Source organism: Camelus dromedarius, chromosome 23 (genome assembly GCF_036321535.1).
Source record: "Camelus dromedarius isolate mCamDro1 chromosome 23, mCamDro1.pat, whole genome shotgun sequence".
In the NCBI taxonomy this organism is placed as follows: Eukaryota; Metazoa; Chordata; class Mammalia; order Artiodactyla; family Camelidae; genus Camelus; species Camelus dromedarius.
In genome coordinates this window covers 15,733,624-15,761,560 of record NC_087458.1, presented here as the reverse complement: position 1 = coordinate 15,761,560, position 27,937 = coordinate 15,733,624, and the positions used below count along the sequence as shown (strand labels likewise).

Here is a 27,937-nt window from a genome sequence, read left to right as displayed (position 1 = left end):
GCAGGGAAGAAGTAAGGGGATTGGACACGTGGCTGAGCCCAGTGTTTACTGCTAGTATTTATTACAATTCCCCTCATGTATTATATTTTTCCAAATTTGGAAACACATTATCATCATTATACTTTTAGTAGTATACGTGTAACATGATATTGAAACTGAAATTCATACCAAGCACCAAGATGTGATGGATGTTGTAATCCAAAGTGAGGGAAATGGCTGGATATACAGAATCAGTTATAATCTGGGATCCTTCATCCACATTCAAGACATAACAATGAGGAAGAGTGTGGAGAGGGCCAGGATGTGTGGGGTGATTTGGCAAGAACTGAAGAGGTACTGTGTACACTCCTCAAGTGGATGGCTTCCTTCATACCTCAACCCTAGGAAGGTGTCTTCCTTGGAATGGGTTAGAGGACACCGAAGATCTCATGCCTAAGATGGCTAAAGGGGCCTGTGGCTGCCCTCCCTGAGTTCGGGAAAGGATTTCCCATAGAGCAGATATAACTCACCTGGGAGAAAAAGCCAGCCTGGAGCCATTTTAAGTTGTTCTCAAAAGTACCCTTGGGAGTGTAAGAAGACCCCAAGGAGTGGCCTGCTAAAATTAAAATACAGGGACTAAGAAGGCAGGCAGTAGAGGGCGAAAGAGGCTGCATGCCTAGATCAAGGGAGCTTCAGTGAAGGATCCAACACAGGGCCATAGCCAAAGCACCAATGAAAGCATTAACAGTAGAGAGTAGACTGCCAGAGATAAGAGGAAAGGGAAAGGATATTCCAGACTGTGTGGGATTCATGAAACTTACTTTATATATAATAATATATGTGATGTAAAATACATATTAATAAATTATGTATAAAATACACATATAATTATGTATAAAATACATACACACATATATGTATAAAATACATATCTATGTATAAAATACATATATAATATTATACATGGTTTGATTTATTTGGTGAGGGGTAAAATCAGCTGACAGCTAGCAGACGGGTCAGTCTGAGCAGTTGAGTGATCTTAAGCAGGCTGGCTAGGGCCATCAGAGAAACCAACTCACTATTTTGGGTTCTCCAATGTACTTTAACAGCTTCGCTGTGGAGCCCACGTGACCAGATGTCTCTGAGTCATGTCTGCTGACACCCTTCCCTTAGCACCTCCACCTGAGTGAGGCCAGGACCCTATTATTTCCCTTATCAGAATTTTTCACCTGTTTAAAAGGCTATCAACTCGATATCTTTAAATAGAGACATTTTTAGAGTTCCTGAAAGTTCTGCCATAAAAGCAATAATTCCATGGCTGACTGCCATGCATACCTTCGGGAGTTTTTCTCTGGGGCGAACATTTTTAACTTAGCTGTTCTTTCTGGTCATTACCTCCACATACTAAGTGGTGTGTTACGCTGCTTTTTACAAATTCAAATTGTGACATTATCTGTTTTAGTCTTGCCATGGTAGATGAGAATGTAACGCTGTTATACCACTCTTCGGCACCTCTCCCCTAATATTGTTATAGTACTACCTTAGATAAATCAATCAAGTGTTTGCATTAAGACTGTGTAAATGCTGTCCTTTAGAGAACCAAGTAATATACTGTAAATAGATTTCTTAACAAAAGCTTATTTTTCTTGGAGTTTCTAGGAAACTGTTTTTTGGGAAACTTTTCTTTTTGCAATGTCTTCCTTATAAGATCCTACTTCAATCTTGGTTGGACACTCTGTCCTTTACCCCTGAATCTCCCAAAGTGTGGGATATGCTTTTCGGTAATATTGGAACAGGACATAATTGTAAAAAGTTCAGGGACACAGCATTAGATATGAATCAGATAGTGAGGAAGTTGATTCCCTTTTCAATTCTCTCTCAATCCTCACATCCTTTCTGAAAACTTATTGTCTGAGTCTTGGTCCATTCGAAGGATCTGTAGCCCACAGGCTCCCTCCTGGGCTCCTTCCTCCCACTTTCTCCACCTATGTCTTCAGTGACCGCTTCTTTCATTCCTTTATCTTCTGGACATGGCTTCTCACCCCACGTTTCATTGACTCGTTCAGCAAGTATTTATTGGGTTTCTGACATGTGCCAGACATTGCTCTAGGCACCTGAGGTACACCAGGGAACAAAACAGCATTCTGCTGGGGAGAAGTAGACAATGGAGAAAAAAACCTAACAAAGAAGTAAATTCTGTCGTATGTGTAAGTGATCCCAAAGAGAAAATGAGAAAAGAGTTACTGGGTAGGGCAAGGGGGATTCAGCATGCAGTGCCATGAGGATAGCCCTCAGTGGAAGGCGGGACAAAGGAAGTGAGGGATGCTGCTGGATGGATGGCTGGGGAAGAGCATTCCAGGCAGAGGGGACAGCCAGTGTAACGACCCTGAGACAGGAATTGACCCCTTCCAATCTGTACCTTAATTAAAAATTATTTTATTCTCTTTTTAATGGGTAAAATGTCCTGGTCTTGGAGGTCAGGAGATAAACAAAAGAGGTTAGCTTTTCACCTTGAAGTCTTATTTCTGAGTCTTTGAAACCACAAGGTGAGCAAGTAGTATCTACTTTTCTTCTTTCTTCTGAGAACCTATAAGAATTTTGCATATTTCTTTTCTTTTGGTGTTTACAGATCCTATTTGAAGAAGGAATTTTTAATATTTCCTTCATAAATGAAGAAAATGGAGAGCTAAAAATAATATGATTCTCCCAACGGATACATGATCTAATGACAAAAACTATATCTTGTATACCCTGACTTTATTTGCTTTATTTAACCAACATTGTTTTTCTCAGAATCTCATTCTATCACTACTACAATTTGAAATGTAAAAAATATATATATATTTTTATATAAGGTGTTAAAGGAGGAATAGAATTTTGTTTTTACTAATTGGTTTTTTTCAACAAACATACATTTATTCAACAAATATTTATAGAATATCTTCTACGTGTCAGGAAGTGATCAAGGCACTGGGGATATAGTGATGAAAATGGTAGACACGTGTCTGTTCTTATATATTTGAATTTTAATGGAGGCTGATAGTCAATAAACAAATTCATTAATAAAAGCATCAGGGCTTGTAGGCCTGGAGAAATAGTCTGAATTTTATTCTAAATGGATTAGAATACATGGGGAAAGTATTGATTAGAATTAGCATTGGCTACATATAACAAGAACCAAGCTAGAGTGGCTTAAATTTATTATTAAATTTGCTAAATTGATTTCTCTGTATGTAAAATCCTCTCTATGTCTCATCACTGGGACTGTATGGAGGCTTCATGATCATCAAAGACCCTTGGTCCAAAATGGCTGCTGTAGCTCCAGCCATCATGTTCACATCTAACACTAGAAGGAGAAGAAAATAAACCAAAAAATGAAATTAAAAAAATTCTTTTTTCAGAAATTTTCTAGGATTCCTACCCAATACTTCCTCTTATAGTTCGGTGATCAATACTTTGTCTCATGGCTATATCCAGTTACAAGGAAGGCTGGAAAATGTAGCTGCCATGAGTAAAATTGAACTCTCTTACTAAGGAGAAAAAGGATAATGGAGGTTGAGATTAAAAAAAACAAGTTTCCACCATAGAGATCTGAATCATGTTTTTTTAAAAACTTATTCTATCTTCTCAATAGAAAACAGATTGAAGAGGATGGGAATAGAAGGGAGAGCAGTTTTTCACACTCGTCTAGATAAAATTTGGTAATGGGCTAGGGTGGTGCTATAAAGATGGACAGAAGATGGATCGAGGTATGCTTTGGGGTAGAGTCAGTGAGACTTTCTGATGGACCAGATGGGGATAGGAATGAAGGAAAGAAAAGAATCAAGGACATTGCCTAGTTTTTTTGCCTTGAGAAAATGGATATATACGCTTACTAAGCTAGGGGAAGTGTTGGTGGATATAGGTTTACGGAAGAGAGATTCAGGAGTTCCGTCTAGATCGTGTTAATTTTGAAATTGGGCATCCAAGTGGCGGTTGCCAAGGAGGCACTTGGATATGTGAGTCTGTAGTTAAGGGTGGATGTCAGGTCTTAGAAATGTAAAACCTAAAGTTATTGGCATATGAATAGAATTTAAAGTCACTGGCAGATGAAATTACCTAGGGAGAAACTGGATGGAGAAGGGAGCCCACAGTCAAACTGAGGCTTACCAACAATTGAAATGTTGATAGAGGATTAGGAGCCGGCAAAGTAGGCAGCCAGTGAGGGAGGGAACCAAGGGAATGGGTGTTAGGAAAGCTGGTAGACGAGGGAATGGTCCCTTATATATAGTAAATGATGCCAAGGAGTGTAATAAGATGTGGACAGAGATGTAACCTTTGGATTTGGCGATTTGGTTGTCAACGATAAGCCTGACAAGATGAGTTTTAGAGGAGCAGGAGATTAAAGGCATAATTCAATTTATTCAACTTGTAGTCACTAGAGATGAACTAGACTACAGACTAGGGGAGGTGGGCAAATTAATCCTTATGCAGTGTGATAAAGGACTGTGATAGAGGTCTGCATGGGGTCAGTGGGCACACACGAGTTGAGGCACTAATTCTATGGGGCAAGGGCACAGAAGGCTTTCAGAAGATGGTGATAACAAAATGCTCAAACTGCACTTTATGAATTAGAGGACCTGTGGAGTAATATATTCCCCTTGGAGTCAGGAGACCTAGGTTCTGGTCCTACTTCATCACTAATAGATATATTATCTGAGACAAGTCCCTTCCTCTCTCCAGGGTTCTTCCTTCTCCCCGAATAGAGAAGTGGCTAGATTCAACAATCCTCATTTGTTTTCTGTCTTAAGATCATTATGGAATTTTCTAACCTATTGAAGTCTAGATAGACTGAAGCTTTTAAATTCAAAGCTCTCTGCCCTTAAGTTAGCTTTTTGGGGATGTTACATTTAAATGTCTGTATTTCGCCATTAGAAGCTGACGTCACTTTCTTCAGCATCATTAATTCATAGTTTGAGTTATTGCAGGGTAAATTAGTTAGGATAGTATTACCATCTATAACAAACCCCAGCATCTGAGTGGCTAACACAATAGGATGATCGCGTTTTCCTGCCCATGTCATGATGCAGTGAGAGTTTTGACAAATGGCCCTGTACACAGTCATTCAGGGACCCGGGCTCCTCCCATTTTGTGGATTTGCTCCTATCCCGTAGGTCCCCACAAGTGATTTGTTTTCTTGTGGAAGGAAAAGGTGAAGATATATAACCGCCTCAGTTCAGAGGTGACATATATTACTTCTGATTGAATCCCATTTTTTTTTAAACTAAACACGTGGCTTTACCTAAGATGCAGTGGGGAATGGGAAATGTAGATCTTGGCTGGGCAACAACTTTATCATGGAAGGGGAACAGGAATCCCTGTTGGGGGGTGGGTATAGCTCAATGATAGCACGCATGCTTACCATGCACAAGACCGTAGGTTCAATGTCTGGTGCCTCCATTTAAAAAAAAAACAAGGAATCCTTGGTGAATACCAGACATCTCAGCCAATGACCTATACAACTCATTTGTGTGTCTGTTTTCCAGCTGAAGAGGAGATCACCTTTTCCAGAATAGAGACTCTTAAGAAATCTGAAGGATTTTCTGGAAATCCCAGGTACATGCACCGATAATTATTTAGGGGGTGGAGCATGAATAGTTGGCATTAAGTAAGAACACTGTTAGACTCATTTGTCTGGTCAGTCCTTTGGGCCTTTTAGGTACAAGTGGGCTATGCCGGAGGGTAGGCATGGTGAGTTTCTTCAGTGGTTACCTACATTAGGTTTTCTTATCTTGCTCTTTTATTTGTTTTTGAAGATCTTTTCATAGCAAAAGCTATACTATATCTACAAGTTACTACCCCTATTTATTTCTGCATTTGGACAGTTTTGAAGAAGTAAGAGAAAAGATCTTGACTTTCTTTGACATTGTTATAACAAGAATGAGGACGTCTGAGGAAGACATCACTCCTCTGGAAAACTGCCAGTGTGAGGAGATCGTGGAGATTGTCATCATTCCTCTGGCTCACCATTTTCTGGCTTTGGGAGAAAACAACAAAGCCTTGTATTACTTCCTAGAAATCGCATCTGCTTATCTCATCTTGGGTGATAATTATATGGTAAGCTGTTTCTACCCAGATTCCCTTCACCGCTGAAACAACGTTCAGACCCCAGAGCCAGCAGAGAAGCTCTAGTGTGCTTTTTTTATTTATAGCTTCATGTTCTTGATTCCTACCAGCACACCCCTTTCCTCTGAAAATCAAATTGCTCAGAAGGGAAATGACCTGAGACTGAGAAAAGAAAGTCAGAACAAACTGCAAAACTACCATTATACATCATTTAAAATATTGCCACCTTTAGAAACTTGCTGTGAATTGTCTACCAATATGGGATCCCTGGCCTCAGCTCTTCAGTTTCAGTGGAGTCTTTCTCAGAAATATCCCAGCAACATTTGCCCTCTGTCTTTCCCAGATACCTGTGAGCACAAATTCCCATAGGTCTTTGAATAAGCACAGATCTGGATTTAACCTAGTGATCCCCAAAGGCGCTCACTCACTCTGGTCTTCGTGTAATTTGTGCTAAATTATTATACATCCCTTTAGGCCACCGAAGCACTAGTGAAAGTTTCTCCAGGATAATTGTAAATAGGTTTCCAGGGCAACATGCCCTCAGAAATGGGGGGATTTGATACATATAATGAAATAAAAATAATTAATTGGTAAGTAAGTTGGGAAGCGCTGAGCTGAATAAAGCTAAATAGGTTTCTGTACTACAGGTATCTCAGGGCCTTCACATGCTGAGGTACATAGAAATCTCCCAGAAGGTCGGGCTAGGACTGGGCCAGTGTTTCTCTCAAATGTATTTGACGTTAGATCACTTTTCATAGAGCAGCTGGCTGGACTAAGCTTCCATGAAACTCACTTGAGGAGATGCCTTTCTGGGCCTCTCTTCATCTGACTCCAGTCAGCTTCAGGAAGAGCTTCGCACACCTGGGTAGCCAGGACCACCATCCTTCATTCCTGCACTGGTGGTTCCATAGTTTACAGTTGCTGTTGATCACAAAAGCCTAATCAACCCTCGCACCTTTGATTTATATAAAATTTTGAAATAAAACCATTAAAAATGTCAGTAAGCCCTGGTTCTTTCAAGTCTTTGTGTTAAGAATGAAAGTCTCCTTGGAGCTGGGGGAGGGTATAGCTCAGTGGTAGAGCGCATGCTTAGCATGCAGGAGGTCCTGGGTTCAATCCCCAGCACCACTATTAAAAATAAATAAATAAGTAAGTAAACCTAATTATCCGCCCCCTCCCCTAAAAGGATGAAAGTCTCCCGTGCATACTTTATACACACATGTGAAGAAAGGAGTGATGTGGCCAGCGGGTCCCAGGAGAAGAAGGTTTAAGTAGCCTTGGAGGGCAACTTGCTGTACCTCTGCATACCCCCATCTCGCTCTAAAGGGGGTGGTGAATGATCAGGAAGACAATGATTGGAAGCAGAGCCCCAGTAAAAGGTCCCAAAACATGCCTCTCCCACTGAAACAAATCTGGTAGGACCAGCGCTGGTGGCCAACTCATGTCTCCTTCTCTCTGCCTCCCACACATACTCGTTAGGCCGTGCTAGACTGCCTCACCTTATTTTACTCTTCAATTCTGACCTTACCTTGGTGTTCCCAATTACCAAGACACTCCTCACGATGTCACAGAACGTTGAAGATGAAGTGAGGAAGGCTGCTCGGGGCCTTACCTTCCTCTTCCACCTCCCAAAGATGGCCCTGGCAAAGGAAATGGGGTGGTTCATAACGCACTTCAAAGGTAGAGGCTGGCTTCCCATAGATGTGGGGATGTTCTCAGGGGCTGTGAGTACAGTGTTGGAAGTAGGGAGGTTGGGGGTGGAATTACTTTAAGGAGGAAATTGCCTTGGAGAAAGCTTCAGGAGAGGTGACTTCTGTGACAACATGAGGAAAGGGAGAGATTTCTAGATTCATCCTCTAGCGTGAGAGATTCAGTGGACCAAGATGGGCATGAAGGTGGCCTACATCTTCAGTGGGAACTTTCCCTGTCACCTCTGTCTAGAGCTTGAAGGCCCTTTATAATCAGGAGCTGAAGGTAGAGAGGTGGAGGTGGGAGCTGGAGTCGTCCTGCTTCTCTTCCTTCAGTAGAGACTGGGGCGATGGCCCCTCTGTGGTCCAGATCCCTGCTGACTCAACACCTTCTACTCCTTGTGCTGGTTGCAGGCTTACATATATTTGAATGAGGGAGAGAGGATGCTGAAAACTCTCAAGAAGGAAAAATCTTGGAGTAAGACTTTTGAGTCAGCTACCTTTTATACCCTCAAAGGTCAGGTAAGAAACCATTAAAAACATGATTACTCTGTTATTTACCATTGAGGCTTTACATACAAGAAGTAGAAGTCATCCCTATACTTTCTGCATCCTCCGCCCATCCTCTGCCACACATCCTTTCCAAGACTCCAGAACCCCAAGCCCCAGGACTCAAACCTCCTCACCATCATTTGCCAACAGCAAGATCTTCCTTATCCTCTTGCTTGACATCTTTATGAAATATTTTTCTATCAACCTCCCAAAATGGACATGAATGGATAGACATTTCCTTAGGGGTAGGTGATGAACAAGGAGGATGCTAAATCATAGCCATTTAAACATTTTTCATGTATACATCCAATAAATATTTACGATTGTGCTAGGCACAGGGGGATTTTGTTCCTGGGCCTTAAATGACCTTTTTTGTTGTTAAGATTCCAAAACTACGTGATTTTGGAACATACCAACCAAGTCTGGAATCACTGCTTTTCTTCTTTTCCTCTCTTCCCCTTTCTTCTCCTTGTAGGTCTGTTTCAACATGGGCCAGATGGTGATTGCCAAGAAGATGCTAAGGAAGGCCCTGAAGCTCCTCAATCGAATCTTTCCTTACAATTTAATTTCCTTGTTTCTCCAGACACATGTTGAGAAAAACAGACACTTTCATTATATCAATAAGAATCAGCAGGCCCAAGAGAGCTCACCTCCAGGGTAAGGAGGAAGCTGAGTGTCTCATCTCACCACGCGTAGTCCAACAGTCAGTCCCCAAAGTCTGGGCCTCTAGGGGGCGCAAGGACTCCTTGTGGCTCACGGGTAGGGGAGGGAGTAAGTAGGGGCGGGGCTCCCAGGCCAGGGCTGGGTTACCTCAGAACAACTTAACAGATAGCTATTGCCAAGTGGAGTTCAGGTGACAAAAACTTCAGGGAGCCCCTTTCAAGGTGAGCTCCAAGCCCCTTCCTACTCATCTCACCCACTAACCCCTCTGGCCATCCATGTTCCAGTGGGAATCTGCACCACCTGTTCCTAGAGCCTCAATCACAAGCCCTCTTTCAATTAGGTGCTGAAACCCTGGGTATGGTCCCTACCCCAAAGAAAAATGGCAGGCCCTCAAGACATCTGCCAAAAGACAAAACGGCCCACCCATTTTTGTGTCTCTTAGGATATATGGGTTAAACGGTGGTCGGTATCCATCGGTCAAGATAATACCATTAGGGACTTGTACTTTTCAATGTATGTAAATTTTATCTATAAAAGAACAACAGAAAAAATAATGAGGTGGGGTGGGGGAGGGAAGCAGTGAGTATAAGGACGGGTGCAGTAAGAATGTTGATAGTTGTTGAAGCTGAGTGCTGGGTGCATGTGGTTCATTATATTTTTGTTTTACTGTGTATGCATGTTTGCAATTTCCGACAGTAAAAGTTTTTAAAATATATTCTACCTACCTAGCAATTCATACCAAGGGAGAGGCCACCTAACTGGGGATCTGGAGAGCTGGCAGAAGAAATCTCTTCCATCTTGGGAGAGGCCAGCAGCAATATTCCTACAGGTTCTGCCTGAGACACAAACATCTATTTCTTTAAGCAAGTTGCTGCAATTCATTTGCAACCCCATGAAAAATGGCCTTCCCCAGTTTCCCAAAAGCATTCCCTTGACTGTGGGGGAGCCTAGGGTGGAAATGAGGTGGAGCTGAGCTCCTTTGTGGACTGGGGACAGGCTCCCAGGAATCTAAGCCTGCTGCCTTGGGAGACACCAGGATGGGGAGGAAAGGGGAGAGGTTCAGGAGTGATCTCTCTGAGAGGTAAGAGACAATTGGAGTTTGGATCACAACTCCAAGGGTGGCCAGGTGAAATACAGGAGGCCTAGTTAAATTTGAAGTTCAGATCAACAATGAATGATTTTCTTTTTTTAGTGTACATTATATCACACAAAATATTTAGGACATATGCATTCCAGAAGAATTATTCATTGTTTGAAATTCAGATTTAACTGGGCATCCCTAAATCTGACAAGCCTAACTTACAACCACACTTTGTAAAAGGAATAAGAAGTACCCTCACAAAGGGAGAAGGTGAAAAAGTGATACATGAGAAAGAAACTACAGAACTATTGGCTTAAAATTACTCTCAGATCAAAAGGTTCTCATCTCAAGAATGAGGCTAATAGGAAAGAATATTTAATGTCAGAGTTTCTACAACTTCATGAACTCCCTATATTATAAGGGGTTTTACCTTCTCCATGTTTCCTTTAGAATCTTAAAAAAAAAAAAATTACCACAACAGAATATGTGTCATAAGTGTCTAAAGTACTTGGAATTATTCTTAACTCTAGGATATCTCTTTCTTCTCATCTTTATTCAAAATCTACATTTGATAGCCATTTCTTGATTTTTTCAGTTGGTTTTTGGTGGGGGGCAGGGAATTAGGTTTATTTATTTTTAATAGTGAACCCAGGACATCATACATGCTAGGCACACACTCTACCCCTGAGGTATGCCCCACCCCTCATAGCTATTTCTAATGATATTTTGTTTTCTTGGCTTTGTTAAATCACTAATATTGCAATCAGTTCAGGATTCCATTTTTATCACCAGTAGAGAGGATTCAGGGCTGCATTATCAGTTAAATGACTTGTTGAGGCTGAGACCAAGACCCCGAGCATTTTTGGTAGGTGCTCAGCCATCGTCCCCTTGAATACTTCCAGCACAGGAAGCTCACCATCCCCTGTGACGTCCCATTCCATCATTGGAATGTAGTCTCTTTGGGCTCTAGAAGAAAACACCGCAGACTGAGTGGCTTATAAACAGCTAAGTTTATTGCTTACAGTTCTGAAAGGCTGGAAGCCTGAGCACCAGCATGATTGGGGGAGGGAGGGCCCTCTTCGGGGTCACAGACTTTGTATCCACACATGGTGAAAAGAGTCCAGGGAACTCTGTGGAATGAATCTCTTTTATAAGAGCACTAATCCCATTCATGAAGTTTCCACCCTCATGTTCTAATTATGTTCTCAAGACCCCGCCTACTATTACCATCACTTTTGAGAGTTAGAATTCAACATATGAATTTGGAGGGGGAAAATGCATTCAGACCACAGCAGACTGGAGTTGTTTAAAATGCTCATTTCCTTTTTTGAGCTGAGACCCTAGCTCCTGACAACAATGTGTAATGCAGGAAACCACACGCTGGACTGGCCAGGCTGGAGGTGGACAGGGCTGGAGTCCTGGCACCACCACATTCTAGCTGTGTGACTTTGAGTTAATTACTTAACCCGTCTGAGTCTCACCTTCCGTTTATGTAAATTGGGGTTAATTATTCCTTCCCTTCTTACAGGGTTGTCGTCAGAATCAAATGTGATGAAGGATATAAATGTGCTTTTTAAAATAACTTCATTTAAATGGCAATGACCTGACAGGGGACAGGTGATTTACATAGATTATCTTAATTCATCATCACAAAGTAGGTATTATGGTCCCCACTGTGCAGTGGAGAAAATGTGCATCATAAAAATTAACGTACATGTTAATTTCCATATAAAGGAAACAGACCTCAAACTCAAGCCTGTTTTGATGCCCAAGCCAGTAGTGAGAACTCTGCACCTGCGTTCTCCTCAAGCATGCTGGTGACAATACCTTCTTTTTATGTCCCCTGTGTATACTCTAATAGGAAGAAGAGGCTGGCGCAACTTTACCAGCAAACCACCTGCTTCTCCTTGCTGTGGCAGATCTATAGCTTAAATTACTTTTTTCACTACAAGTATTATAGCCACTTGGCAGCTATGATGCAAGTGAACACTGCACTGGAAACTCAAGATGACTTCCAGGTAGGGTGTTTTTGTAGCTGCTTTTTACATTTCTGAATCTCATTTGAAGAGAAAAGCCTAGTTAGTGAAAGCCAGTGGAAATTCAAAACCATGAAGATTTAATAAAAGCCTTCCTGGCTGGCTGGTTCTGCCGAGCCTTCAGTTCTCAAACATTTTGGTCCCAGGATCCCTTTATGCTCTTAATGATTGCGGACCTCACATAGCTTTTATTTCTATGGGTTGTAGCTATTGATACTATCATATAAAAAACAAAAACTAGATAATAAAAAAATAATTTGTTAAAGAAAATAAACCCATTACATATCAATATAATAAACATCTTCATTGAAAAAAAAAAAAACAAACCTCATTTTCCCCAAACAAAAAATTTAGTGAGAATTGTATGTACTTCATTTTTGCAAATATCTTAGTGTCTGACTTCACAGAAGACAGCTGGATTCTCCATCTGCTCCTACCTTCACTCCCTTGTACTTAATTCTCCCCTGGAAGACTCCTTATTGTACTTCTGAGACAATGAGGGTGAAAAAGGAAAAGGTAAAAGGATAATTCTTTTTAAAAAGATAAAATCATGACTCACACAAATACAAAAAGAACACGTCAATGATTTTACTGAGCTCATTAAAATTAGTGAGAGAACTAGTAAGATGTTACAGCTGGTCCCAAGGAGAATTTGATTTATGAATGGATGCATAACTAGTCACAGGGCAAGAATCTATTCTACTGAACACTTATGTTTCTATGAAAAAGAATAATTTACATTATTATGGTTTCTACTGCATGCAGAATTGTAAAGCAGCCCAAAGACAATGAAAGGCAGAGACAACCTTGATGAGTGAGCTAGACAGGACACCCACTGAATTTTTTGGTTTGTTTTGGCCCATTTCAAGATCTTTCAGTCTTTTTCCTGACACAAATAATCGCTTGATGTCATGAAACTAGCTTTGCTTTCTTTGTGTAGTTTTTGAAAGGGTCTCAGGGACCCCAAGGGGGTTCCTGTTTTCTCGTTTACACCCTGAGTTCCTAGAATGGTGTCTAATACATAGTAGGTACTCGACAAATATTTATTGAATGAAATGGTTTACTCCTCCTCCACCCTTGGGGCTGTCTCCTAAAAATGTGATGGAGTTGGGGGGCGCAAGGGAGACTAAAATGGAAAAGTCACAATTGGAAAGTGAATCAAAAGATACTTGTTAACAAGAGGGCTGTAACTGAGGGCAGAAGAGCTGGGGAAAATGCTTCCCTAGAGAAAGAACCAGAATGAGTGCCCAGAGGGAAGTTTCTAGGACTCCACCTATATGTGGTGTGACCACTGGCAAATCATAGAACTCTGAGCTTTATATTTTTCTCATAAAGTGAAGCAGTTCAGTTGGGTTCAATTCTCTTGGTCCAAATACCAGAAGAACTAGGCTTCATTTCAGCTCTGATTTTTCATTTGCCCAATGATCCTGTCTTCCACCACAATTCCTTCCCTCCTGGTAGGGTTATCTGAAACATGTTTTAATCAAGGAATAAAGGAATTCCTTGAGATTCACTCTGTGGTTTAACAAGCACCCACAGACTTGCCTATAACACAGAATTTTCGGACTGTTTCTTTTCTGCGATGTGAGGAATTTCAAGAAAAAAGTTCCCTTCTCCAAAATGCCTCCCCCACCATTCTACCATGAGGGATTCTGTATTTCTCCTGTTTGCAGTTTCTATGTATTCTATTTTTGTTTTTGTTTTTTATAATGAACTGTCACTTTAGCAAGAACTGTTTTCCCTTCATCCTTCCCCAAGCAACTTTATCATTTTAAAGAGTTGTTTGAGTAACCAACTTCTCTTAAATCTCCCAATTAGGTTTAGAATTAGTCCTTATATATAGTTTTAAATCAAACAAAACCAAACCAACCTTCCTTTGCTATTAAATAACAAAAGTAACACATGCTGTTATAACAAATTAAACATCACAGAAATACATGCAGTAAAAAGCAAAGTTTCTCTTCTTAAATCTCTCCTTCAACCCCAGCAAATATGTAACTGCTATTTACAGTTTGGAGTGAATCCTTCCAGGCTTTTTGCTATGCAGTCATATATCCACATATTGCTTTTATTTTTCCTCCAAGTTAAAATTCTTCTGTTTTGTTTAAGGATGCTCTGAGGGCAAAAGGGGCCATTGAGCTTGTCCTGGATCATGCATTAAATAGGTGGCAGAAACTCAACTTAATTTCTGTGTCGAGGCCCATGGTTTGGTCAAATGTCCAGCTCCATTTCCAAGCTTCGTAAATCCCTGTTTACTGGCAGGCGTTGGATGATATCTTGGACTTTCTGCTTTGGGTTCCATCCCAGTCTTGCCCTGCTCTCCTTCTCTCACTGCTGCCATTTCAGATCATTAAGGCCTACCTGGACTATTCGCTGCACCACCATCTGGCTGGCTACCAGGGCACATGGTTCAAATATGAGATCATGGCCATCGAGCACATCTTCAACCTCCCCGAGAAACGCAAGAGCATTGAAATTGTGACCTACGTGGCCCATGCGCTTAGCTACATCAAGCTCCTAATGGGTGACTTGGACTTGGCCATTGACTTAGGTAAGGGCTGGCTGGTCAAGAAGGGACGTGCAAACGCAAGTAATGCCCAGAAATAGACTGGCATTGTTTTCTTCCCAGGCTCTCGAGCCCACAAGATGTGGGCATTGCTTCAGAATCCCAGCAAACACTGTCTGGTCCTCTGCTGGCTTAGTAAATCCTTATTCTTGAAAAACAGGTATTTATCTTAGGGTGTGTTCCAAAATTAGGGAAAGAAAGCCATATTAGTGGAATGTTCTGGGTTCACTTCACCCTGGCATCGAGTGGGGGAGGGAGCACAGTTTACCCTAAGCTGATGTAACTGATGACCGTCATCCTTTGGAAACCACCGCTCTGGTCCAGTGACTGGAGGAAAGTCAGACAGTCACCCCCACTGCGGAAATCAGGCCTCCGTCACAGGTGACAGAAAGGGAACGGTCTCACAGGGAAGGCAAATGCCCCGAGGACAGCAACCAAGACCAGAGACCCAGGCCAACATGGCCTGACTGCGGTCACTCTGATAGAGAAGTCTGTGAAAGAAAAGTTTGAACAAATTGCCCATTTGAGATTTAGGAGTGGGTTTGAAGTCTGTTTAACTGATTGCGTTTGGTCCCGAATCACTGGGCAGGACTGAGACCAGGACTGGACTTCCTCACCTCCCGCACACCACGTTTTAATCCCACCACTTTTCCTTTCCCGTAGATACAAGCAGCTGATCCAGGTGCTGGGGTGGCTGTGGGATCTTTCTGTAGCAGAAGAGCACATTTTCAGCAAGGCCTTTTTCTATTTCATCTGCCTGGACATCATGCTTTATTCTGGTGAGCGCGGCCTTGGAATTGATAAGAAACTGAGGGCATGACACTTGTGTAGGTGTGGGGTGGCAACTATCAGGGTGGGGGCTTTGAGACCACTGGGTTTCTGGCTAGGACAGGGAAGGGGGAAGAGCCTGGTGTTTGGAGCTCAGGAAGCTGTCTAGAAGGTGCAAGGATTTTAAGGGACCAGCAAGGAGGAGAATTTAGAATTTAAGCTGCCAGTTAGAAAAGTGTCAGATTAATTTGCACACAAGAGACACTGACTGATATTGTCAGTATGTGCCTTCTACTAGGGTATTTAATTTTTAGCAGGATAGACTTGGAGACTTCATGCTTTAAAATGAAGGTTTGGGCTGCTAATGTGAGGGTTCCAGGCACTGGTAGCTGCTGGTGATTTGGACAACAAATTCTTCCCTGGTAACTTTCAGGTGACACCGGGTAGGAAGGCTTCAGGGTACATAATAAACCAGAGGGGCCAACCTGAGCATTCTTTTTCCGACAGGTATTTTCAAAGGGGATGCAGGTATCACTGCCAATGAGGGAAGTATGGGTGGGAAGACGAAGTCCCAGCCTGCACTGAGGCTGATTCCTCAGTCTCAGGCAGGGAGGGTTGGTTTAAAGCCCACTCCTGCTCAGTTAATACTGTGGCATTCTATCGTACATGTGTCAGCTTCCACAAAAGCAGGGACTCCGCCAACACAGGGCAGTGCAGTCACCTGGTTGATGTAATCCAGGGGACCCTTTGGATTCATAAAGTCATCAGAGACGGTGGAAAATTCTCCATCCACCAGCCAGGCTCTCCTGTTTCTCTCTTTTTCAGGCTTTGTTTATAGGACATTTGAAGAATGTTTGGAATTCGTATATCAAAATGAAGACAACAGGATCCTCAAGTTTCAGAGTGGAATCCTCCTGGGACTTTACTCGTGTGTTGCTATCTGGTAACAATGTGTTACAACCCCAAGTCCCCAAACTTGGAAATGTTGAATCCTGAAATGTTGAATCTCCTGAGATTTTTTTTTTTTAAAAGAAAAGAAAGGAAAAGTAATTTAAATTTATACGTGAGGCAGACTGAAGGTGACAGAGTGGATTTACACTGAAAGACACCTTAAGGGTCACCTAGTTCATCCCTCTCAACCAAGGCCAGAAAAGCCATCCCACTTCCATTGTATTCAGTGCAACAAGCATTTATTACATGCGTATCATGTTGAGGTAATACAGCGATGAATAAGAAAAAGGAGTCCTTGCTTCTGAGAAGTGCTGGGGTTTGAGGGAGACTCATAATTAGCACTACTTGCCCCCTCCCCCAAGATCTAATCATAATCATTGGTGATTAAGCTGATGCTGTAGGATATGGCTTAGATCTGCAGGCAGGTGGGCTTCCTAATATTGAATCCCAGGATTAGATTTACCCATCAGCAGCAGGCAGTTCTAGGAAACTCCATCCCCATCCCAGCCCCCTCAAGGCAGGCAGTGCCATGCCCTCTGTTGGTCTCTCTGGCTCTCAAAGTGAAGAAGAGGGATAGCTACCAAGGTGCAGCTGCCTAATTCCTCCCCCAAAGTCATCATCCAAGTCACTGAGTCACTCCTCATCGTTGGGGGAGGGAGCAAGACTGGGAAAGAGATGAGGTGCTTTGCCCCCGTGGAGCTACCTCACATAGAAGGGAACTTCAGGAGGGTGGGAGAAGCAGGCCTCCTGTACCTCACGAACCCATTAAGCTTGAGGCTGAATCTCTCTAACCTGTTAAATTTTTTCTTTCTGTCTTTCTTTTTTAATTGAAGTACAGTCAGTTACATTGTGTCAATTTCTGGTGTACATCACAACGTCCCATAGACCGGGTATCTTATACAACAGAAGTTTGTTTTCTCATAGTTCTGGAGGCTGAGATGTTCAAGATCAAGGTGTTGGCATCTTTACCCTGTTACATTTTTAACTCAATAAGCCTGCAGCTGGGGCCTCAGCTTCAAGGAAGTAGGTCAGGAGTCAGGCTCCAGAACATTAATTGAAGGACTTAAGTCATTCCCTCTTCTACTTCACACCTCAAATTGTACAGGCAACTGTGTTGTCCAGTATTTAGAGATTTTGTGCTAAGATTCAATGACAATATGAAAACATTCCAATATAAAGTCCTGCAAACTAGAGCAGTTCCAAATTTGAACAGAAATCTCCTCTTACTATAAAATTCATTGGGAGAAATGAAAGTCCTCAAACGCCCTTGCCAGTTAAAGTCAAAAGAAAGTAAAGTTCAATGTCAAATTAACTTGCCCGTGTGAGTTAAAAGTTCAAGGGATGTAAAGTCCAAAATGCGTCCTCATTTCTTATTCCGCTCTATCTCACCAGAGGAGTTCTCTCAACAGCTATGGCCCAGGCCAATGCTGGTCGCATTTGATGGGCGTAGGAATCCTCTGCGGAGTTTATTAACTCAGTTTCCTGGCCCCATCCCCAGAGTCTGTCTCATTCAGTAGATCTGGATTTGACCAGAGAGTTTGCATTTCTCAAGAGCACTCAGATGACACTGAGGACACCAGGCAGTGGCCCACACTTTGAGTAGTCTAGTGTAGCCTAGGTGCTCTCTCTTTGGAATCAGAGCAATTTCTTCAAGCCCCAGAGTGAATAGCTCCAAGTGTCTGATCTGCTTCACATTTTAAAGAGTCCAAAGAGTTGAATAAATGATGGCTAACATTGCCCAAGTGTTCCCCCCAATTCTATTCACATCAAATCATCAAAAAACTATTTATTTTCCCTGAATTGGTCAGTGGCAGGCTTCCAGAGGCACAGGTACCTCCAGAGAGACCCATTTCAGAAATCCAGCCCATTCCAAGGATGCTACTGATTTTTCTTACTCTTCTGTGGTGGTACAGGTATGCCAGACTTCAGGAATGGGACAACTTTCAGGTCTTTTCCAATAGAGCCAAAAGTCTCGTGTCAAGAAGAACCCCCACAGCTCTTTACTGCGTCAGCATCTGTAGGTACATGGAAGGGCAAGTTCTCTACCTTCAAAAGCAAATTGAAGAACAATCTGAGAATGCTCAGGACATTGGAGTCGACATACTCAAGGTAAGGCCTATTCTCTGGTCCCCAGGATAAGTCACTCCTCATGTGGATTTTTCTCTACCGCCTCTGACAGTTATTTTCTCTGATGACAGAAGTTATACACGCTTATAGTGCAACTCTCTCCCCCAAATTAGAAGAAAATATAAATTGCCCATAACCTTACTACTCAGAGACAACCACTTTTTACATATTTTTTTCTCTCTCTCCCTTTTCTTTGGCTGAAGTCTGATTATTACAGTGTTGTGTCAGTTTCAGGTGTACAGCAAAGTGATTCAGTTATACATATACATACATACATACATACATATTCCTTTCTCAGATTATTTTCCATTAGAGGTTACTAACCACTTTTTACATATTGAGGAATCATTTTTCAAGTTTTCTTCTACGTGTGTGCATGCATTTCCATTTTTTAAACTTGCTACTAAATGAGACGTATTTATGAATAACCTCCTGTTGTTAAATTGCTTTCTACACCGTTAGTTAAAAGGAAGCATAGTATTTTATCTTGTAGATGTACTGTTAGATGATCTTGCCAAGGTATTCTTAGATAGAACTTTTCTGTAGTACTTCGCTGCTGTTGCTGAGATAAATATCTTGGAAGAGAAGTCTTCTGTGCACAGAAATTTTAAATATTCAACTGCTAGATAGTAAGCACCAGGTACTAGGTGCTGGGGTACAAGGGAAAGCAAATTAATCCTGGTGCCTGCCTCCCAGAGCTCATAGCCCAGCATGGGCAACCCCCCCGAGAGAATGAAGGGCTGGACCTCTCTGGACGCCTTGGTGCCTGTTTGCCTTGTCCTGTTAAAGGCTGAGTGCAGGTGTATTCATTTTCTATTGCTGTGTCTCCAAGCACCACAAACAGCTTGAACAGCATCACTTCCTATCTCACGGTTTAGCAGGTCAGAAGTCTGGACAGGCTTGGCTGAGCGCTCTGCTTGGGGTCTTTGTTTTTGTGGGAAGTGGGTGATTAGGTTTGTTTATTTATTCTTGGAAGAGGTCATGGGGATTGAACCCAGGACCTCCTGCATGCTAAGCATGCACTCTACCAGTTGAGCTATGCCCTCCCCCTTAGGATCTTAACAAGGATAAAATCAAGGTGTCAGCTGAGCTACGTTCTCATGATCTAGGGAAGAACCTGCTTCTAAGTTCCTTCAGGTTGTTGGCAGAATCCAGGTGCTGACGATTTTAAGGCACATCCCTGTTTCAGAGCTGTTAAAATGTTTCGAAACAAGGCATCTTGGGCCCAGTGACGTGTAGCAGCTCATTTAATTGTCTGAGGCATTGTTATGGGGTGGGTCCTTTTCACTCCCGCTGGGTAGAAAAGCCCTCAGTTTGCCCAGGTGGGAGCCTACTCTCTACCACTCTCCCACCACGCTCAGCCTCAGCACCTCTTCCTGCGGCTTGCTCACAGCAGCTTACCTCCCTGCCCCCAAAACACACAAGTTCATTGTCGTCACTGCCTGGAGGTATGTGCTCGTTGGCATAGAACTTGTCTTTATATTTCTGATTCATAAAGCATTCTGCTGGCTCTCACTCAGAAGACGGAAATTGCTTGGTGGCATAAAATGTCATTTTGTTTTATGTGATTATTACGTATTATGGAGTTTATTTCATGTAATTTGATAGAGCAAAGGTCTTTCCTTAAGAAAATGACTTATGAGGGACTTAAAACACGCCTCACTTTCTGTTGTTCAGAAAAAAAGCAGATTTTTTTTTTGTCATCTTAAATATGGTTTAATTGATTCCAACATTCTCTTCTTTCAAATACCAGGCCTGTTACATATGACAAGTGAGTTTGACTGTCATCATCACTTTTAAATATTGATTGAGGTCTAGTAAAGGGGTACCACACTTTTGGACAAACTGGTATATGAAAATCTAGGTAGATAGATTAGCTGGCAGTTAAAAGAAAGCGCCTCTTTATTTAATGAGTAGTAAAGTGATAAAACTCACCTCTCCCAAAGACAGTACAGGTGAAAAACACAATACGTGCTATTGGGATTACAACAAAGATGAGTAAGACACTGTACTCAAGGAACGTGTGATTTGAATTCCAGAAGCGGGTGGGGGTGGGAAGCCCAGGAATGGGAGGGAGTGGTGGGAGTGGAGAATCAAAAGAATACAAGAACACAAAATCAGACTTGGTATCTTGCACAGTACACAGAACAGTGCCTTGTACACGTTACCGAACCAAACTTGGGTCCGCTTGCCCGTGTGCAGTAAAGGCAATCTACTGACATGGGTTGTGGTGAAGGGCAGTGCAGTGTTCAGCGTAAGGTGCCAGACAAGGAGTCCAGGGCAGCCAGTGCTCAAAAGACCCCAGTTCCCCGATGGGTTTCAGGAAAGCATTTTTAAATGCCAGGTGAGAGAGGGGAGTCACAGGGTATGTGATCAGCTCGTGCACCGTTCTCTGATTGGCTGATGGTGAGGTAACAGGGCGGTGTCGCAGGGGTCAACGTGACCAATCCTCAGGCTCCAGGAGATGGGGGTGGGGAGGATACGTGCTCCTGATCATCAAGTAGTTAACATCTTCCATTTGGTGGGGGTTTTAGCATCTGTGAAGCAACTCAGGAAATGTGCATCAGATACTGTTATCTAGGTATTTCACAGAGGAACAAATGATTCTGTGACTGCCACATGGCTGATTTATTGTTTAAATTCTTACCAGTTCTCCTGGCCTAACTGCCATTTTTGTCACTATGTGTTCACATCCTCTCAATCATTAATTCTACAGCCAGGCTTTTGGGACTCAGGGGAGCCCTGGGAAACTACAGCTTTCCTACAAACAAGGGGAAGGCAGAGGACATGGAGGGAGGGGTCTGTTCTGGGAAGGCCCCACGAGGTCCTGCCTGGATGCACAGAGATGTTTAATTTCCTGAATAAATAATGATAGACAAGATAAACACGTAATAGGTTTGTCAGGAAAGTTCAACATTTCAATTTCATTTCTATGATATTGAAGTAAGTGCAATAAAAGAATAAGGCATTGTTTTGTTAACCATCAAATTAGCAAAGATATGAGAGATGTCACATTCATGCTCTGAAGGACTCTCGTAAAGTTTCTAGAGAGCACTCTGGCAAAATGCATAAGTATCTTCAAATTTTGCACATCATTTAATTCTCCTCCTAGTAATTACCCTAAAGAAATAACCAGATGGCAAACAAAAATTTATCTATAAAGATGTTCATCTCAGGTTTATAGTATTAGAAAAAAAAACTAAAGGAAAATAAAAACTATATGCCCTTCAAAAATACTGGTTAAGTCAGAAATGGTATGTTTAAATATTGGGATATTTTCACATTAAAAAATCTGAATTTCTGACTCTTCTTTTAAAAATTGGAGCATCTGGTGACTCCAGGCCCCAATCCTAAAGGTCAGCTATTGGCTGGAATTGACAAGGGGTGACAGGGCATGCCCCCTCCAGTATGACATAATCCCCTCTGTTTCTTATCTTGTCACATTCAGCCTCTTGTTTATGTTACTTGCCTGGCTTCTGTCAGCATTTGAATTTATGAAACCTCATAAAAAATAATCATGTCATTGGAAAATGTTCATAACATGATGCTAAATGGGAAAAAAATGTTATCCTATGGGTGATGAGTATGACCCCATTTACAGTGGGTATGAGCACGAGAGTGTGAGTGTGTGTGTGTAAGTGACAGGCAGTGTCACAACCTAAAACCTGCAAGTTAAGTTTTATTTGGGGGTCTTACCGAGGACCACAGCTCTAGCCCAGAGGACAGCCTCTCAGATTAACTCTTGAGTAACTGCTCTGAAGAAGTAAGGGAGGAACCAGGATATGGAGGAGATTTTTGCTGGGGAAAACGCCAGAAGATAACTAATTGTCCTGGGATTTGGTGGGTCAGTGCACAGATGGTAAAAGAATTTACCAAAGACAAAGGATGAAAATAGAAAAGGAGTTTATTAAGTGTGCTGCTATAGGCAACATTGGGCCACTGGCGAGAGATATCTGTGCACTCCAACGGTAGGCTGCTGAGGTCTTTTATAAGAGAGGGTGACCTTTAAATCCTTGTGCTTACATGACATCGGCACGAAGAGGGTCACAGGGTGCGGGTGCGTGATCAGGCTGATGTTGAAGTAACAGGGAAGGGAGGATGTCGTGAAAGGGTAGGGCTAGGGATTTTGGTAGGGGGTTGTGACCACCCCTGGTGGCTTGGTTTCCGGTCATTGTGAAGTTGATCATTGTCTAGAGTAGTTAGTTCAGCTAAGGCAGGTAGGTATTAAGAAAGGAACGTTCTTTGTTACCTTTAAAGGGCAGCCCTGGAAGTTTGAGAGGTCTTAGAGCAAGGATCTGCCAGATGTCTGTGGACCCTATGCTAATCACAAAGAACAGACATCTCAAGTTAATGATTTTAGCGCTTTTCTATGTATGGAAGAGGCAAGGATCTAGGTTCACTGAATTTATTCCTTAGATATGCATCTTAACTGTCTAGGGCCAATATGCGTCTGGTGGGTGGCTGCAGTGGCTAATGGCTTGGTTCTTGTAGAGCTGGGTGGTGGGCAATATTCCCTGCCCACAGCAGAGAAATTAAAAAGTGGGAGAGTGTGTATCCAAAAGCCAAAAGTATTTCTTTTTTAGGTGTTAGGGTTATGAGTGGTTCTTTTTTTTTTTTTTTTTTTTTTTCCAATCCTCATTATTTCCCTAAATTCTGGGAGTTTTGTTTCTTTCTCCTTTTTTCCTCCCATTTCCAGTCTCCACATTTTTTTTACAGTTGAAGTATAATTCCTTACATTTTGGAAATTAACTTATATTGCTTTGGTAATCAAAAGAAAAAAATTTTTTTTGTTGTTGTTACCACATCGAATTTGGGTCCACTTACCCGCCATGCAGCAAAGCCAATTTACTGACACCAGGTTGTGGTGAAGGAATGTACAGTGTTTATTGTAGGGCCTTGCAAGGAGAACAGGCAGCTCATGTTCAGAACTCCTGAACTCCCCCAGTGGCTTTCAGGGAGGGATTTTTTAAGGTAACATTTGGAGTGAGGGCCGGTGGGGTGCATGACTTTCTTTGGATTGGCTAGTGATGAGGTAACAGGGTGGTGTTTCGGGGAATCTTAATCATCAACCTTCTGACCAGTCTGGGGTCTATGCACTTGTGGTCAGCATGTAGTCACCATCCTCTACCTGGGCAGGGTCTTAGTTCCTGTAGAACAACTCAAAGATCGGCATCAGATTGTATCTATATCCCTTCAGGTGGAACTAGAAACTAGTTTTATCACTGAACTGTGGTTTCTTGACTGCTTTTCTGCATTCTCTCACCTCTGTAATTAGTAACTGCTTGAGTCTGCTCTTTGGAACTCAGAGAAAGCCTAGGAGACCAAAGCCTTTTTCTACAAACAAGAAACGGGGATGCACATGGGCTTCTGTACGTGGGAGGGTCCTGCTTGGTTTCAACCCCACCCCCAACTTTCTTTGATACTCCCCAATCCTGAGGGGAACAGGGGGCAGGACAAGCAAGAGAATGAAGTTTGGGATAGAGAGGGTGACCATGAACTCAGCAGGGGGACTCAGTTTTAGGGGGATTCAGTTTCATTTTTTAAAAGTGATTGCTGAAGGAGACAGATTAAGGCAGGTTTACCTGGGGCCAGGAGGTTGAGCCCTGAACAGTCTAGAAAGCCCTTGGCTTTTCTCTCATTCCCGAGGAAACGTATAAGGACATTGTAAGTGTCTCTGTGAAAAGTTTCTTTCCTTTTTGTGTGCAGCTCTTTGACAAATATGCATACCACAGGCCTGATAAGTAAAACCCCTGTCTCACCAGCTCCCATCCCTCTTCATCCCATGAATGTTGATACAATACTTATTAAATCTTAAATAACACTGTTAAGTGCACATGTTGATTTAGAATGGTGGAGTGTGTCAACACAAGGAACAGGAACTCAGCTGCAGAGTAGTGACCCCCAAAGGACAGGTAGATGTATCATTAGCTAAAGACCCAAGCTAGCAAATGTCACCAGCAGGGAAGAACAATTCTTTAATTAGGGCTTTCCAAAAAAAAAAAAAAAAAAAGGTAATTACCGAGAAGGGTTAATGAGCCCACCCATATCACATTCTTGGTCTGGGTAGACCAGGGGGCTACTCCACCTGACCTTCACCATCTAGTCTCCACTACTTTCTATGTATGTCTCTGTCATATGCTTTTTTCACTTGGTTGCTTATATGTTTGAAATGACCCCAGATCATCTGAGAAGTTAAAAATCTCTGCAGTCAGGGTCCCCTTTCTGATTCTGATGTGTTGCTTTTTCTTTAGAACTTGGAGAGTCTGATGGCTCAAAACACCACCGGGCCTGTCTTCTACCCAAGGCTTTACCACCTGATGGCCTATGTCTGCATACTGATGGGGGATGGGCAGAACTGCAACCTCTTCCTGAGCACAGCCTTACAGCTCTGTGAAACACAGGGGAACGTGCTGGAGAAATGCTGGCTGAACATGAGCAAAGTATGTACCATCAGCCAGCAAGCTGGGGAAGCGGGTGCTCGCGGGGGAGGCCAAGGAGCCCCAGAAGCCCACTGCCTGCTGGGTTTCACCTGATGTGGGAGGCCATCGTGGGCCCTTCTGGGCTCTTACTGAAAGGGATGACATGTCCATAGGTCGGGTATTCACACCTCCCCTCCTCCTTGAGTTTCTGTGGGATCGCCTCCTCCTCCAAACCCCCTTTAGCAGGATCTCTGCCTTCTTGTGGCCCTCACCGCTTTCCACTGTGTGTTACATTCGTGTGCGTGTCTCGTCTCCTCTTGAAAATGTGAACTCTTAAAAGGCAGAAACCACTTAGTCCCTCACACTGTGCCTTCTACTCAGTATTTGCAGAATTAGTGAATGGATGTACACTTTATGTGTTTATTTAGAGTCATGTGTCAGTATCCTGGTTTGGGCAACAAAGTTCTTTTCTTGTCTGTGGGTTCCCCTGGTTTTAAACGCTCAAGGACATCTGTCCACTTATGGTATTGGACCACTCTTGACCACGCAAGGTGAAGAGCACTGATGAATTCTGTGTTCTCTGTCTCTCCTCTCAGGAATGGTGGTACTCAAGCTCTGAGTTAACCGAAGACCAGTGGCTTCAAACAGTCTTGAATCTCCCCTCATGGGAAAAAGTTGTATCAGGCAAGGTCAACATGCAGGATATTCAAAAAAACAAATTCCTGATGCGAGTTAATATCCTGGACAATCCTTTCTAACGTTTCGTGAAAGAGAGCAAAGATTTTAGTAAGACTCCTTCTCTTGAGATGATCTGTTATTAACCTGTCTCTGTAGCCAGCATCCTCTGGGTCCTTACATACTCCCTTCAGTTCCAGACACAGAACCAGACATGGTTTCTCCTCTTTCCAGAGGGTCGGAAAGGGTCAGCAGTGTCCATGCTCTACTTTCTCAGCTTTACACAAATTCCCTTTGCCTTTCATGTTGTTCTCACTTAACCTGTTGATTTCTGCCCATGCAAAATTGTATCAGATCAAAAAATATTAATATCAAAATGGTACATCGTACAACTGATGCCCTTCTAGTTAATCTATTAAACTGAAAATGGCTATTTTTAAATGTCCAGTTGTTCAATCTTTTGTATGTAGCCCGAGATTACAAATAGCAAATTCTCATCATGGTCCCTAAGGGCAAGATTTGAGAAGACACATCTTCATCTTGCTTGACTGCAGCCTCCAAAGCCCTTGTAACCACATGCATCAAATATCTATGGAAATAAACTTTTAAAAAATGAAAATATTAGTAATTTTCATGTAGGTATCTTTTGCATGCTGAGAGTTTATATATTTCTGTATTTAGCAAAGTGATAGCATGCAACTTCATTTCCCAGATGTTGGAGAAGCTGCCCCCAGAGCCACCTGCAGTTACTGTCTCTCTTCATTGGCAGAAAGAACAGTTTTTGTAGGTATTTTGTGATTCTGAGGATGCAAGTGGAACATGTTAGATTCAGCCCCTCTCTGCATTATATGTATATAAATATATAGACAGTGGAATACCACTCACCGCAACTTCTTTACCCAGGACAGATGACTGATTTTAAACATAAACACATCATATATTAAACTTCATGTAAATATTGTCTCCTTCAAAGCTGTCATCCTGGAATTTGCATACTTGTTCCATGTGCTACATAAAAAACTCCTTGCTTTCTAATTACCTTCATTATTTTGTATATCATTCGTCTTATTCATTCACTTATTTACTCATTCAATTAACATTTTTTTTTTGACTAATCACCATGAATCAGGCATTGATGAGGTACCAGAGATTGAGATACAAAGACATAAAAGCCGCAATTCTGGACCTTGGAAGGCCTGTAGGTCCAGAGAGGAAACAGACACACAACTAAACCTTACTTAGTCCGTATTTCACTGGAATCATGTAATAGAGGTGTGGACACAGCGAACGAAACATGGTGAAGAGAGTAACACATACAAAACTCAGGCATCGCAGAAGCTTGGCTGAACTGCCCCTGAAGTCATTTCGGTTACACTGTCCCTTCTGGGTGTGAGTAGAGGGCAAGCAGGGTGCAAATGGGTGAGTGTGTAAGAGAGCGGGTGTGCACACGAGGAGACAAGTGTGAGCAACGCTTGGCCTTTAGCAGAGAGGTGTGTGACATGGGGCTCCTAGGAGATGTAGGCCAAGGGCCTGGGGGTCCGCTCTCCAGAGGCGGCGCTGTCCTGGAAGTGAGGAGCTGCCTCCAGACCCCCAGCCCACACCCCCTTCCCGGGCAGACCCTCCCACTTGCACTCCTAGCTCCTCCCAGATGGAGTCCTCCAGTGAGACGCTGGGGGCTGGGCTGTGTCCACAATCCTCCATCCTCCAAAACTTCAGAAACTTCTTTCACGTCACTTTATTGGCTTCCGACCAAGCCAAAGCTCAGACTGGGAGGAGGTAGGCATCGGGAGGACAGGCTGTTACTGGAAGTGCAGTGAGGTCGTTCCCCAAGGACTGAGCAAAGAGAGAGAACAGAGGAAGCAGGAGGAAAAGGCCAAACTGAAATTTAAAGATTTTACATTCCATGGGTCTGAATCCAGAGGAGCGGGCATCAGGCTTTACGGGAATCCTGAACTTGGCTTCGGGCCCCAACTACAAAACAAACCAGTTATGGGACCTTTTTGTCGGTGTCCTCACCTCTAAGCTCAGCGGGTAGTGACAGGTTCCCTTCCTGCCCCATCAGGCTGCCATTCAGTCTCCTATCCGCTGGCGGGGCCTGGGTGCATCTCTGTGGCCAGCAGGTGGCGGCACCAGCTCTTTGCTATGGCTGTGCTGAAGAAAGAGTTTCTGGTCAAGCTCTGCAGGTTTTTGTCTTCAGACCCACAGCCTCAGTGCTTAGAACCGCATCAGCCTCCACAGCAACTCCCCTCATTACCTACAGGAAGCTTCTAGCATTGTCAAGAACATCACTGAGAAAGTAGATTCTGGCTAGAATTCTTTTTAGGAGA

The 27,937-nt window shown here is 42.7% G+C and overlaps 1 protein-coding gene across 1 annotated transcript in view; it reads left to right on the top strand.

The window, feature by feature from the left end:
- Nucleotides 1–26,197, top strand: part of ADCY10 (adenylate cyclase 10) — a 66,728-nt gene extending 40,531 nt beyond the window's left edge. The window contains exons 21-32 of the mRNA XM_031435842.2: nucleotides 5,505–5,574; nucleotides 5,844–6,075; nucleotides 8,187–8,294; nucleotides 8,800–8,981; nucleotides 11,930–12,086; nucleotides 14,451–14,655; nucleotides 14,734–14,830; nucleotides 15,334–15,449; nucleotides 16,264–16,381; nucleotides 18,303–18,498; nucleotides 24,768–24,956; nucleotides 25,532–26,197. Of these exons, the coding sequence (XP_031291702.1) occupies nucleotides 5,505–5,574; nucleotides 5,844–6,075; nucleotides 8,187–8,294; nucleotides 8,800–8,981; nucleotides 11,930–12,086; nucleotides 14,451–14,655; nucleotides 14,734–14,830; nucleotides 15,334–15,449; nucleotides 16,264–16,381; nucleotides 18,303–18,498; nucleotides 24,768–24,956; nucleotides 25,532–25,693 (1,832 nt within the window). The 3' untranslated portion in view covers nucleotides 25,694–26,197. The remainder of the gene's footprint in view (nucleotides 1–5,504; nucleotides 5,575–5,843; nucleotides 6,076–8,186; nucleotides 8,295–8,799; nucleotides 8,982–11,929; nucleotides 12,087–14,450; nucleotides 14,656–14,733; nucleotides 14,831–15,333; nucleotides 15,450–16,263; nucleotides 16,382–18,302; nucleotides 18,499–24,767; nucleotides 24,957–25,531) is intronic.
- The last annotated feature ends 1,740 nt before the right edge of the window (nucleotides 26,198–27,937 follow it).